We start from the raw sequence: 14,853 nt of genomic DNA, 5'->3' as shown, positions 1-14,853 counted from the left end.
GTTTTTGTATTTTTTAATGAAACTATATATACATTTTGCGATTTATTCAATATTAAATGTAATAGTCAAGATGTTTCACAATTGATGTGATTTAAGAAAATGTCCTGATAAAGGAGTTTCATCAGAATACCCCGCCATTTCTTGTGGTATAACAGCACTCTCTTCGACTCCAGTACACGGTCTACACATACAGTCCAATGGAGCTTTTGTGGTTACCTATAAACATAAACGTCTACATTTTGCCATATAAAATAAATGAGATTATAAACATTTTATTTATTTAAAAAATTGGTGTGCGTCATCTTCTGCTCAGTAGCTCAATTATAATCACAAAAATTTCTCAAAACTATAGTTAACTGTATCTCAGCTGTCACATGTATTATTTTGACATTTTATTTGTGTTACTGAATTTTAGATCAAATTGACAAGATAATTAAGGTCGATTTTTCAATGTACCACAATAATTGTTACTGATCATTACATTTTGACAGACAAAAGTTTGGTGTTTAATCGTAGGTAGTTAGTTGTCTCTGGAGTTTATATTGAATATTTGACTATTATAAAGACATTAGTCCAACAAAAATATATCAATTAACCAGGATTTGAAGGTGAGTTTTTTTAAATTTAAAATTCTCCAACAAACCTTTATAAATTTACGTTCTCCTGGCTTCGCTTTCGGACAAAACAATGAAACTGAAGCTTCTCTTTCCCCTGATTCTTGGCAGCACATGCATGATCTTTCCATTTGCCAAATTTTGCTACCGGATACCTAGAAATACTTATAAAAATTAAAAACAATCTATAGACGATGTATCTTCCTCCTTGTCCCCACCTCTCAAATATTAATTTGATAAAAGCATCAACTTGAAAAATGTGTTAACAACTCTACCAACAGATTTTATTTTGTATTTCCCGTAGATTTTGGATTATAATAAATAAACATAAACAAAAATTTTCTTAATATCATATCAAATTTAATTATAAATAATTATTAATATTCGTCTTCAAATAAATATTTGATAATTTGACCCAGATAAATGTGTTAATTAATGAATTTAGAAAAGGTACTTTTAAATTCTTTTCTATATTAACATCACTTACTTGTAAATACGATGCACATCTCCCTATACAAGCAAAACTAGGTATAGGTTTTGGTACGCATCCAGGATACTGTAAAACGTGTATGACAGGCGTTACTTGACATTCATCAGTCGTACTAGCAGCTTCTACTGTTGCTGTTTTCAATCTGGGATCTATACACATATTTTCTAGTATAATAAGCAACAGAAATAGGTTCCATGTCTTATTCAACACTGAAATAAATTGAATTAATAACAGTTTTATTATCACTTATTTTGCTTACATATCGAAAATATCTTTACAAACATCCCACAACCCTTTGAAAGTATGTAATCACACTGTTGCTTTTTTATAAGTCGTTTGCCTTTTTATAAAACACCCTTTTATCCTGACTAACTAGTCTTGTTTTTCTGATCCTCCAGTGGTGTAGGTTCACTTATAACATCAATTATTTGGATTTTTTTACTTTCTATGATGATTTTTATAAAAAATCTTGTAAATACATTTTTAATTACATATTTTTAGTTCATTTTAACTACTTATATTCTAATAAATTCATCGTTATATGAATATTATTATTTGTCTATAGCAGTTGTGTTCATATGGTGAAAAATCTAGTTTTTTACTAATTTCTTAGGTTTGAATGTTATTTAATATTATATAATTTCCGTAATATCAATATTATCTATAGATACACCACTGGTTTAATAGCAATAACCTTCTAGGTTTCATTTTATCCGTTTATATGTGAAATATATGTTTTCTGTTGTTACCCCCTGCTTAACACCATGGGGGTGGTATAATGGCATGGCCGATGTTCAATCTGACAGGGGGTAGTATGTTGTTTTCCCTTTTTTGATTAACAGTTTTTCTTTTTTAAATATACACTCATTTATTACAAAATTTGAATTGTTTTAAATCTTAATTGTTGATGTTATAGATCTTTATCCATGTTTTGATTTAGTAAATGGACAAATCTAAACGTCTCTCAAGACCGTCAAAAAAGTTTAAATCATTAAAAAAGATCGATTCCAAAGAGAATTCTTCGAATTTAGAATTGAAATCTAGATACGAAAGACTTTTGAAAGAAAACGCCGAGTTAGATAAAGCTATTAAAGAATTTGAAGATAATGGTGTTACAACTGATCTTCATCCTCAAATGGACGCCCTCCATGAATATAATGAAATGAAGGATCTAGCCCAAATGATTTTAGGTTATTTGGCCGATGCCGAACATGTTACTGTAACTGAATTACATAAACGGTTCAACTTACCCATCGATTAAATTATTTTTTTTTAACAGGTAAGCGATAAATGATATTAAATATAAGTAAATAAATAGTTCAATTTGCAATAAAGTTAGTTTATGGCCATATAAATATAGTGAACATGAATTGGTATTGATCTTATTAAATTTTGAAAAATTCAATATATAGTACTTATAGAACTATCAAAATCAAGTATAAAATAGCTTCAAAAAGGTTGAGGTAATTGAATTTTTGGGCTATCGCTTGAAGATTTTTAGAAAAAGAAGCCCCATAATGTATGAAATATGGTAATCGAAGAATATCTTCTTGAAGATGAGAAAGGAAGCTGGAATCTTGAAAGAAGTGACACTTTTAAAAGGGAAAGTCAAAATGGGCAATCTGGTCTTTGTTGTAATAATTTCAGACCAAATATGGACTTAAATGGTTAAAATTTTTGGTCAGTAAATTGAGGATTTTTGGGAAAAGAAGCCCCATATGGCAATCAAAAAATATCTTCATCTATTTAGACCATACATTAAACTTTATTGTTTAGATGTCATTGTTGGGTGCTGGATAGAGACGTAGATGACTAAAATCTTTGGAAAAGTCAAAGATTTATATAGGAAAGTCAAAAATAGGCAGAAGAAATTGAATTTTTGGGCTATAACTTGAGGATTTCTAGAAAAAGGAATCCCGTAATGAAGAAAATATGGTAATCGAAGGATATACAGAAGGAGTACAATTTTTTGAGGAATACAATCGCCTATGATGAAATAAAATGATCAAATCAGCTGATTATTCTTTCTAAAAAATTTAATTCACAAAAAAAATTATTATCTAATACACATATAGAAAAATAACTTCAGTCATGGAGCCCAAACTTATTGAAATGTATGTTGAGAATTGTGGCAAATTCATTTTCAACTCAATACAAAATTTCATGGTCGTTTTCCAAGAAAAACAAACACAGACCTTTAAAGGGGTTTGCAGGATTGTAGTGGTCAAGAAAATCAAAGAAGAAACATTTTCTAATCAAGAAAATGATAAAAAAACTCTTGGCAAGGCTCAACTATGTAAGTTAAATCCAAGAAAGACCTTTGGAGGGATTTACTAGGTTAGAGTGATAAAGTAAGGGCTTCCACAGTACAAACGTTGATTTGAAGGCATAAAAACTATTTATAATCAGGAAATGCGTAGCGTGGTGGTAATAAAGACAACCAGGAACCTTTAAAGGTATTTGCTGGATTATGGAATAGAAGTGAGTGCCTCAATTGTACGGAAAGACTTTTGGAAGACAAGAAAATCAAAGAAAAAGTAATTTCTAACTCATAAAATGATGGAAAAAGGTTCTTAGGAAGTCCAGACTAAATCGAAGAAAACCAAGTCCAACATATTTATTAGATTTTGGAGTGAGTACCTCAAATGTACAGAAAGGCGTTTCGAAGTTGACCGGAAGACAAAAAAAAACAATTTCTAACTCAGAAAATGATGTAAAAGTCTTAAGATGGACTAAAAATACCAATCACGAACAGTTGATGACTGGAAAAAGGTGCTTTTCCATGATAAAACACATTTATTTCTACAGGGATATCCATAAAGTTTCGTTAGACTAATTGAAGGTAAACAGATTGTTAAACGACCTTATAAACAAAAAAAAAGGCATTGGGAGATTAGTTTTTATTGAAAGCATTATAAATTCATCGAAATATTGCACCATAAGATTATTCTATTAATGAAATAAATTTTAAAATGATTGATACAGAATTTTATATGGGAAAATAAATTAAAAGCACTTGATTGACCTGGTAATTCACCAGATCTAAATCCAATTGAAATATTTTCAAGGAAAATTCGCCAAAGATGATTTTTAGTATGAAAGATGATGAAATAATGACAAGTATGTTACCACAATGATGAACTAGGGGACTCGAAGCCAAGATGCGTTATTTAGATCATTTCCGCCGTAATTTTACTGAAAAATTTTCGAAAAGTGACGAATTCAAATATAGGGGATGCTCATAAACGCGAAAAAAAAATAAAATATAAGAAGAAACATTAAAAAATTTATAAAATCGTTTTTATTTCACCCTGTATACAGATTTTTCTCGATAATTCATAATCAGTTGGAAATATTCGTCGACGTATTACGTAAACTAAATAGTCACGCATATACAGAGTGATGTCGATATAAATACTTTATATACGAGGATGGTTCCAAAAGTACCTGGCCTGATGTAGAGATGGCGGTATTTACTTGGAAAGTACCGCCATCTCTAGTGAGTATACAACTTGATTCTACTCTGGTTGAGACTATTCCTTCGTTATCAACACTAAAATATTGGGTAGCAGTTATTGAGACGCCCAAAATTAATTAAATAAAGTTTGAATTGCTACCTCAAGCACCTTATTCGCCAGATTTAACCACCTCGGATAATTTCTTGTTCCCAGACTTGAAAAAATGACTCATGCAATCACACGAGTCGAAAAAAGACCTTTACACACGATTTGCATACAATATTTTTGTTAAATAATTGAAAAAAAAGTGGAATGAGCACGAATGAGAGCTTAATATTTTTTTTCTTTATTCACTAGTGCGTAAAGTGAAGTTCTACGCACTCGAAAGTGTGTTTTAAGTACGTATTTTAGTAAAAAAAAATATTTTTTTCCAAAATTTTTGTGTTTTATTTATTGGGCCTGGTACTTTTGGGACCGCCCTCGTAAATAGATAAAACTACGTATTGTAAGAAAGAAGAATCTAATTACGAAGAAATATATAGGGTGTATCAACAGAAAAAACGTATATTCGTATATTTTTTCATAATTTCATAAAGAAAAAACAACACAAATGTTTTAGATTTTATTTTTGAAAATACTTTTTATTTTCATACAAGCTTGCGTTAATAAAAAAGATCAAATTCAATAAATATTCTCCTAAAAAAAAAATACGCACAAAAAAATTTATCGACTAAAATCGCCGCATTTGAAACACTTGCATTCGGAAGGTTCTCTAAGTTTGACGTCCAGAGCGTTGTTACCTTCAGACGTCAATCTCACACCATCGGGATCGTAACAATGAGATAAAGTAACTATTCTTTCTCTAAGATAACTTTCTCTGCAGCAATAGCATTCCTAAAAAAAATCAGATTAAATATTATTATATCGTCGTGGAAAATAACTTCGACTAAACTCCCTGTATAGAAAAGTCTAGACACGAGCGGTCGTTCACGCGATTGATACGCCCTCGAGCAAAAAAATTAATGACAGCTCCAATAAAACAAGCGCGCGAAACAATCATCTGTTCAAATGATCGAACACCATTGGGACATGTATTCAAATTAGGGAACGCCCATAAAACACGTAGATTGGCCAAGAGGGAGGGGTATAAGTTCAAATACTACACTGAATCACGTGGCGGGAGGAGGAGGTGAAAACAAAGTTTTATTAAAGGAAATGATTTTTTTTAATAATTACGTAATAGAAAACGTAGCAGTGGGGTGGGAAAGAGGACTTCCTATGATCACGTGGTTTACAGACAATCACTTATAGAAGTTTCGTGAAGTTTGTTTTGTTTACAATCGCGGGAGCACATGACAGGAGAGTGCTACGCGGCGCGCAAGCGCCATTAGTTTCTTGAAAGAATAGAATAGAAAAGGACACAATTATTTCTCTCTTACACATAGGCGTTATAGCTCGAAACCAGACTAATTCTGTAAAATAACTTTACACAAATTGACGAGATTTATACAAATTCCATTTATTAAATTTTGAAAGTTGATTTTCGTAAAAAACAATTTGGGTAGCTCAGTTTACCTTCAGAAATCCGGTTGGCGTTATAACTGATGGTTGTACTTGACTTTTACACGATCCTTCACATTTGTTGACAGCTATTTCGCCGTTGCATGTCCTTTGAAGTCTTCCCAATTCGTCGTATTCCTCTAAAACAAAATTTCGTTCAAATATTAAGCGGCAATTGAACTTTGTAAACCATATATACAGTTTAAACTCGAAATGAAGTTCGATATACCTTTCGTTAAATGAATTTCGGAGGGTAGAGTTTCACAAGTTTCTTCAGACATGTCATTTACGCCGATTACATAAGAAAAACTTAAAATTCCAAAAATTACAAAATAAAACAACATCTCTTCGCGCTCTCAAACAGCTAACTGAGCTGGGATTTCTACATTCCACCCTTTTATACTTTCCCAGTTCTTTCTACGATTTTCCCGAAATGAAATTTATCATTTCCATTTGATCAATCAATTTAAAATGTCGTAAATATTATGTTTTATAATGTAAAATTCTATTCAATAATTTGGAAAATCGTCATTAATACCAGTGATATTTTTAATGAACGGAAGTGGCTAATGATCCGACGATACGTAATTCGAAACAAATTTATCTAAATACGAGGGTTGTACATAAAATAAGTGCACTAGGAACACTGTCAGGTGGAATTTGACGTGTAGCCTCGTAAATCCTGAAACATGGGTACGAATTACGCTCTGCGATTCGTTTTTTGTCCGTTAAAACCGTTCCTCCGCGAGGTGTTTAAAAAAAAAGTGTATTAATACGAAAATGGTGCGGAAAATTGAAAAAATGACGGTTGCCGGATAATCGAACGAACTTTATATAATTTTGAAGATCTAGAATACCAAAAATGATGAGCTACAGCTTCTAGGGAAAGTGCTAGGCTCAATCCATCGACACTTGACCGAGTTCTATGGAGAAGAGTTCGCAAATACTGCAGGGCCGTATTTCGGATGTTATTATCCAAAAGATCAATAGCGAACGCATTCCCGAGCTTCAGTTATCTCAAGGTGTGTGTTTGTTGGATCTTTTGGGGGGTTTTCAACGTTTCGACTGTGGTTTTTCGACAACGCGAAGTTGTTGGACAACAATTCCGTCGGTGGGGTTCACCTCCACGTAAGGAATTCAAACAAACGCGGTCTGCTGCACTCCCAATCGATTCCATGCGATCCTGAACGACAGATAGATATTGGGAACATCCAAAGTCATCACCCCACGTCGCTTGTATACGACAGGAGCTTTCGCCCCCGTATATAGCTTGGACTAGCCACCAGGAATTATTGAATATTGACGTAGACGAGTTTAAACGATCCCTTTACGTCCTTACGTTGTATTAGTAGTCACTTCCTAAAATTAACGAAAACGTTTGGAAAGAACATAAGTTTGTTGACCCCAAAACCGAGAACCTCCAGCGGGGTTACAAGCTTTACATTTTATCCCAAGAGATTGGCAGACTGTTATTTTTTTTTTGTATAACGAACGTTTAAAAAAAAAAAATTAACATAACATGTTTTGAGTGCCTTTTTTTTGCTGAAACTCACCGATATCGATGAATTTTTGGATTTAAGCGGTTATCGTTGTAAAAAACTAAACATTTCCATCTCGGATCAGAATAATTTCAATATCATTCGTTTTATACGAGGTATATTCACGATTTAATAGATCGCAGATCCGGACGCGCGCGGTACGTCGAAAGAAATGTACGCCATTTTGAGTTTTTTTATGACGTCAACCGTAATTGAAAATGGCGCGGCTCGTTGAATCAGTTCTGCGATACTGCGAGACGACGGTTCCGGACGAAATTTTATGAGTGATCGATTAATTAGAAGACTGTTCAATTCGTTCGAATTTTCGAGAACGAACCCAATTCGCATAAGAACTTTACGGATTTTTTTTTTGTTTTTGTTGTTTTCTTTTAGTTTTAGGTAAATAATCAAATCGAAATGTCGGAAAGTTCCGAAGACGCCTCACAATCGAATAAATCGAACGAAAAAGACAATATCTGTCGAGATTTTTTACGCGGAACGTGCAACAGAAACAACTGTAAATATAAACACGAAAACGAAATAAAACCCTTGAATTTCTGTCACGATTTCCAAAACAACGTCTGCCCCAGGCCGTTTTGCAAGTGAGAACGTCGATATTTCATAAAAATTCGTTATTAAATAGCAAATTTAATCGTAGATTTATCCATTGTTCTCCGAACGAGGCCGATCATTACAAACGTACCGGACAGATGACGCCGCAAATCCTTTCCGAAGTTACGTTAAAGAATCTGCTGCCGGATCCGCCGCCCGTCTGCGATCAATTCAGACGCGGCCAATGCCGTAGATCCAACTGCAAATACCGCCACATCACCAAAGAACAAGAAGAAGCCGAAATTGTCAACGGCGAACACCAGAAACAACGTTCTTTGCTATACGACAACGATAACGGTAATATCGCCGAACCGCAGCTGGTGCCATTGGAATCTGTCAGAGGTAAATTATGACGTCACTATATAGTACGTAAATGTATCGATTCGTTTTGTTTTCGAAGGTATTCTTAGGAGAAACGGCGTAAGTTACGACGAATATAAAGACGACGGACTTCCGTTGATAAAACGGAGGTACGCCGCGATGTCCGAACAAGAAATGATATCTTGCGATTTTTTGGAATCTCGACTCGGTCCTTATTTCAAAGGATATTTCGCCGGCGTTCCCCCTCAGGGTTATTTCGCCGGTAATCCCCCGCCGCATATGTTGGCCCGAGCTAATGCCAGGTAATATAAACATTTTATACCACACCATCCCCCCCTCTCACTTGTTTCCTTTTTCTCAATCTTTTACTTTAGCACATCATTTAGATCGCCATTTTTATTATAGGTACCGGTTTGGGCACTATCAAGTACCGTAAATCGGTCTTTAGTTAAGATCTAGTAGTTTTAGATGCCATATTGGGCACTATTTAGTTTATAGACGCCATATTAGGTGCCATTTATTCAATAGATGTCATATTGAATGACATAAATCGGTCTTTAGTTGAGATCTAGTGGTTTTAGATGCCGTATTGGGCACCATTTAGGTTATAGATGCCATATTAGGTGCCATTTGTTAAAGAGATGCCATATTGAGTGTCATAAATCGGTCATTAGTTGAGATCTAGTGGTTTTAGATGCCATATTGGGCACTATTTAGGTTATAGATGCCATATTAGGTGCCATTTATTCAACAGATGTCTTAAATCGGTCATTAGTTGAAATCTAGAGGTTTTAGATTCTATATTGGGCACCATTTAGTTTATAGACGCCATATTAGGTGCCATTTATTCAATAGATGCCATATTGAATGACATAAATCGGTCTTTAGTTAAGATCTAGTAGTTTTACATGCCATATTGGGCACCATTTAGGTTATAGACGCCATATTAAGTGCCATTTATTCAACAGACGCCATATTATGTGCCATTTATTCAATAGATGCCATATTGAATGACATAAATCGGTCTTTAGTTGAGATCTAGTGGTTTTAGATGCCATTTCGGACATCATTTAGGTTATAGACGCCATATTAGGTGCCATTTATTCAACAGATGTCTTAAATCGGTCATTAGTTGAGATCTAGTGGTTTTAGATGCCGTATTGGGCACCATTTAGGTTATAGACGCCATATTAGGTGCCATTTGTTAAAGAGATGCCATATTGAGTGTCATAAATCGGTCATTAGTTGAGATCTAGTGGTTTTAGATGCCATATTGGGCACTATTTAGTTTATAGACGCCATATTAGGTGCCATTTATTCAATAGATGTCATATTGAATGACATAAATCGGTCTTTAGTTAAGATCTAGTAGTTTTAGATGCCATATTGGGCACCATTTAGGTTATAGACGCCATATTAAGTGCCATTTATTCAACAGACGCCATATTAGGTGCCATTTATTCAATAGATGCCATATTGAATGACATAAATCGGTCTTTAGTTGTCATCTAGTGGTTTTAGATGCCATATTGGGCACCATTTATTTAATGCATGCCGTCCGAATTCTAAATTTTTCTCAAATTTCTATTGCAGAACTTTAATGTTGGTGGAAGAAAATGCAATGTTACTGAAAGAAAACGCTCGACTCAAAAAACAAGTGCGTAAATACTTTCTCTTTTTTTTTTTTGGAACAAATTATTTTCAAAACGAGTCCGACCCTGCGGTTTGTTTACATTTCTACGTCATAAGTCATATACGATAGGTTAGTTCGGTAACGTAAACAAACAACAGGACCGTACTTCGATATTTTACGGCGGAAATTATTCAACGTTTCCGTAGGTATCGAATCTGACAGCCACCAATGAATTTTTATTAGAACAAAACGCCGCGTTGCGCGTCAACGACAAACGTAACGGTACGGTAAACGTACCGGCCGTTAGCATAACGAATTCCCAAACGCCCCAACAAGTTAATAGGACAGTGATAGCCAGCGTAGCCACCGTACCGGTATCTCTGGCGACGGTATCCACCTGTAACCCGGTATCTATTACCGGTTGTCCCGCTGTTAGCATGGCCCCAGCGCAGATTTTAGCCAACAGCCAACAAATATTAGGTAAGTCATCGGTGTATGTTTTAATTTTTTTTTTTTTTTCATTTTTCCATATTTTTTTCGTAGTGACGACAAATCCTACGACCCAATTAGCGATCGCCAATAGTTCCCAGGCCCAATTGGCGATAGCCCAACAGAATCTCGCAACGAACCTCGCCGCCGCCCAACAGGCCGCCCAACCTCAATTGACGTCGCAAGCTCAACACATGGCCAATCAACAGATGGCGTTGGCTACTGCGGCCGGTCCCCAATTGACGACGCAAGCGCAACAACTCGCCTTGGCGGCCGGTACTAATCAGCAATTGACGTCGCAAGCTCAACAATTGGCTTTGGCCAGTACCAATCAACAGTTGAGTACCCAACCTCAACAGTTGACCGTCACGAACGTACCTCAGCAATTAGCTTTAGCCAGTACTAATCAACAATTGATTGCTCAACAAAATTTGGCGTCGGAGATTCACAGGAGCACCTCGCAAGCTATAGCGATGTCTAATGCCGCTTCTCAACCGATGGTGTCGTACCCGATAATGACTCAAAGTATTAATCACGCTATGACGCATTAGTTGACGGTGTTTTGTGGATTCGGCTACGGGCGTCGTACTTATTGTTGATGTTTTTTCATTTTTTTTTTTTTTTTTGGCGAAAAACTGGAATCGGAATTGTTTTTGGTACTATATTGGATGTTTTTTGGCTCTGTTTTGATGAATGAATCAATTATATATCAATTTAATTCAACAATTGGGTATAAAATTGATTTTTGGGCAGTTTTGATTCGTCCAAAAAGATTTTGTCTTTTCATATATTTAGAAATCCTCAATCCTGAAAAAATTTGAGACTTTTTACTATAATATTTCTTGAATTGTAGAGCTTCGAATAAATTGTTCGATATGTAAACTTTAACGCCCCATATCTCACTAACGCTTCTTTGGATGACTCTATTATATTTTGGGGCGTAAATTTAGAGTATTCCTATCAAATTTACCACAAAATATGTCAATTTGAGCACAAAATCCGAGCAGATTGTTTATTTAATAACTTGGATTCTTCCTAATACTGATTTACCTTCTCATTTCGTTCATATCGTCGAAATTCTTTATTCTGGAAAGTTGTATGAATTATTTACCAAATTAAGAAGAATTTCTGTAAGAATCGTTAAAATTTCAGATCGTTTACTAAAATATTTTTCGATTTGTTGAGCTTCGAATCAATTTTCCATCGTTTTGTGAACTTTAACGCCCCATATCTCATTAACGCTTCTTTGGATGACTCTATTATATTTTGGGGCGTAAATTTAGAGTATTCCTATCAAATTTACCACAAAATATGTCAATTTGAGCACAAAATCCTAGCAGATTGTTTATTTAATAACTTGGATTCTTCCTAATACTGATTTACCTTCTCATTTCGTTCATATCGTCGAAATTCTTTATTCTGGAAAGTTGTATGAATTATTTACCAAATTAAGAAGAATTTCTGTAAGAATCGTTAAAATTTCAGATCGTTTACTAAAATATTTTTCGATTTGTTGAGCTTCGAATCAATTTTCCATCGTTTTGTGAACTTTAACGCCCCATATCTCATTAACGCTTCTTTGGATGACTCTATTATATTTTGGGGCGTAAATTTAGAGTATTCCTATCAAATTTACCACAAAATATGTCAATTTGAGCACAAAATCCGAGCAGATTGTTTATTTAATAACTTGGATTCTTCCTAATACTGATTTACCTTCTCATTTCGTTCATATCGTTGAAATTCTTTATTCTGGAAAGTTGTATGAATTATTTACCAAATTAAGAAGAATTTCTGTAAGAATCGTTAAAATTTCAGATCGTTTACTAAAATATTTTTCGATTTGTTGAGCTTTGAATCAATTTTCCATCGTTTTGTGAACTTTAACGCCCCATATCTCATTAACGCTTCTTTGGATGACTCTATTATATTTTGGGGCGTAAATTTAGAGTATTCCTATCAAATTTACCACAAAATATGTCAATTTGAGCACAAAATCCTAGCAGATTGTTTATTTAATAACTTGGATTCTTCCTAATACTGATTTACCTTCTCATTTCGTTCATGTCGTTGAAATTCTTTATTACTTGTTACTTATGAATTTGAAAAGGATTTGTATAAGAAAATTTCATATTTTTTACTGAAATATTCCACAAATTTATAGAACTTCGACAAAATTTATCTTTCGATTTTCTATATGGAAACTTCGATGCCCCATATCTTGCTCATATCTTTTGAACACCTCGTCCTAGAAAATCAAAAGAAGTATCTATTTATTCAAGAAGAATTTCTATACAAACCATGACATTTTCAAACTTCTATCTCAAGTATTTTTCAAATTATTGAGCTTCGAATAAACGTTACCTTCATTTTTCGATATGCAAACTTCAACACCCCGTATCTCTCATCGATATTCATGTATCATTTAATTTTGTTTCAGGTTTATTTAGATCATTTCCCTTAAATTGGCTATAAAAAAATACCAAATTGAACGGAATAAATTTTTGACAATTTTGAGCTACTTTTGTTCTCTTATTTCACTCAAATCTTTCAAACCATTCGTCCTAGAAAGTCATATGAATTATCTGCTTATTTATGAAGAATTAATAAATGAAACAATGAAAATTTGATTTATTTTAGTGAATTCATTCTCAAATTATAGAGCTTCGATTAATTTTTCGATATGTAAACTTCAACACCCCATAACTCACAAACGCTGTCATTAATATCTCATTCCATTTTGCTTCACTTAGAGCATTACTAATTCTTTACAAAAAATGCTAAATCAAACAAAATCCTTTCTTCCTTATATTTTTGAAACCTTTCGTTCTAGTTAATTAAATAAGTACTTTTATTCAATTATTTTGACATTTTTCATAATTTTGAAAAAATTTACATTATTATTTCTATTGATTCTTATTTTTTGCAAAATTTTTGTTAATAAGTTGTTGAGAAAACTTTTTTTAAACAGTACTTCCAGTACTTGCCCAAATTATAGTACCAAAAGCATTTTTGTGTAGCTTAACAAATTTTGGAGGGTAAATATTTTTTCCGGGATTAAGAACTGTGATTTTTATTTTATAAAACAGAAGATTTGGCGGAATTTGACGATGTTTTTTCGATTTCGGATAACTTTCCCTGTGAAATGATGTAAACAATATTTAAAGATGTAAATAATTTTTTTTTCAGTAGTATAAAAAAGGAGAAAATTTTTTTTTCAAATTTTATTTGGCTTGTATCTCTCTGTGCTTAGTTTCACTGAATTGTTTTATCATGTAAAATTATTTATTTCGACTTATTACTAGTAGTTTATTGGGTTAGAATAGGTTTAAAAAAAAAACAAAAACTGATTAGTATTTTCGGTTATAGTTTAGAAAAATCAACTTCCATGAATTGTAAATATAATAACTAAATAAAATATTTATTAATTAGAATAATTTTTTGTTTTATTGAAATCTTACCTTTTTCTTATTGCATAATTAGCAAATAAAATGACAGATGTTTTACATCGTTGCCACATTGTGTTTTTTTCTCCAGTGGTTACCGTAAAATTTGACAACGAGTAAATATCTAATAACTAATATCAATTATTTAACACCTGGTATCCATTATATATCTAAATAAAGGTGCAATAATATATGAAATATAGTTGAAACAGAGTAAAAAAAGATTTCGAGATTCAACGTTTGGAATCTATGATAGATGTGTATATAGCAATCAACTGATAAGTGATCTATCTGATCCTACATCATACTTTCCAAAAAAAATTAAAATAAATATTTTTAAGTTTTAGAGATTGTAATATATCAAAAATTGAAATATACATATATTCTTTTTTATTTTTGGGTATATCTTTAACTCAACAATAAATCTTACAACACCGCTACCTCAGGATTGCCAAAGTTCGTAATATAATTTCCCTCGATACACGAACGATAATATCACGAACACTTCGGATACTCATATTCATTCAGCAGTTACTTCTTATTCTATATTTGTACTGAATTCTTTAGATGTAATCATTTCTCTAATTTCAATTCTATGACAACAGTACTATTTCCTCAACTTTTTCTAATGGTTATAAAATTTTTTTGAATTTTCTAAACACTCATGTTTAAATTTCACAGTGACTGATGAT

At 33.1% G+C, this 14,853-nt stretch overlaps 2 protein-coding genes across 3 annotated transcripts; one reads left to right on the top strand and one right to left on the bottom strand.

Moving 5' to 3' along the window:
* Nucleotides 1-43: 43 nt before the first annotated feature.
* LOC130453321 (partner of bursicon-like) lies at nucleotides 44-7,423 on the bottom strand. Its single transcript, XM_056792986.1, has 6 exons — nucleotides 6,352-7,423; nucleotides 6,138-6,262; nucleotides 5,294-5,456; nucleotides 1,102-1,223; nucleotides 644-769; nucleotides 44-216 (listed from the first exon to the last, which is right to left on the bottom strand). Exons 1-6 carry the CDS (start codon nucleotides 6,464-6,466, stop codon nucleotides 76-78), a joined length of 792 nt encoding a protein of 263 aa, XP_056648964.1. The 5' UTR covers nucleotides 6,467-7,423; the 3' UTR covers nucleotides 44-75.
* On the top strand, nucleotides 494-13,085 carry LOC130453320 (zinc finger CCCH domain-containing protein 10-like). Of its 2 annotated transcripts, none has more exons than XM_056792985.1 (8): nucleotides 494-608; nucleotides 2,045-2,383; nucleotides 8,054-8,262; nucleotides 8,319-8,614; nucleotides 8,673-8,895; nucleotides 10,187-10,250; nucleotides 10,433-10,706; nucleotides 10,770-13,085. In XM_056792985.1, the coding sequence occupies exons 3-8, from the start codon at nucleotides 8,078-8,080 to the stop codon at nucleotides 11,264-11,266; spliced, it is 1,539 nt and encodes a 512-aa protein (XP_056648963.1). In that variant the 5' UTR covers nucleotides 494-608; nucleotides 2,045-2,383; nucleotides 8,054-8,077; the 3' UTR covers nucleotides 11,267-13,085. The 2 variants fall into 2 exon arrangements, with proteins under 2 accessions (XP_056648963.1, XP_056648962.1); XM_056792984.1 differs by having other exon boundaries at nucleotides 2,021-2,383.
* The last annotated feature ends 1,768 nt before the right edge of the window (nucleotides 13,086-14,853 follow it).

Source organism: Diorhabda sublineata, chromosome 2 (genome assembly GCF_026230105.1).
Source record: "Diorhabda sublineata isolate icDioSubl1.1 chromosome 2, icDioSubl1.1, whole genome shotgun sequence".
Taxonomy (NCBI): Eukaryota; Metazoa; Arthropoda; class Insecta; order Coleoptera; family Chrysomelidae; genus Diorhabda; species Diorhabda sublineata.
The sequence above is the reverse complement of the archived record's forward strand: the minus strand, read 5'-3'. Positions and strand labels throughout refer to the sequence as shown.

Excerpts from the sequence above, each read along its gene's own strand:
- LOC130453321 (XM_056792986.1), bottom strand. The coding sequence starts at position 6,466 with ATGTTGTTTTATTTTGTAATTTTTGGAATTTTAAGTTTTTCTTATGTA. Across the intron at positions 1,224-5,293 it reads TTTCAAATGCGGCGATTTTA|CTGCTAGTACGACTGATGAA; the intron begins GTCGATAAATTT and ends CAACAGTAGAAG. Across the intron at positions 217-643 it reads GAGAACGTAAATTTATAAAG|GTAACCACAAAAGCTCCATT; the intron begins GTTTGTTGGAGA and ends TTATGTTTATAG.
- LOC130453320 (XM_056792985.1), top strand. The coding sequence starts at position 8,078 with ATGTCGGAAAGTTCCGAAGACGCCTCACAATCGAATAAATCGAACGAA. Across the intron at positions 8,263-8,318 it reads TGCCCCAGGCCGTTTTGCAA|ATTTATCCATTGTTCTCCGA; the intron begins GTGAGAACGTCG and ends ATTTAATCGTAG. Across the intron at positions 10,251-10,432 it reads ACGCTCGACTCAAAAAACAA|GTATCGAATCTGACAGCCAC; the intron begins GTGCGTAAATAC and ends ACGTTTCCGTAG.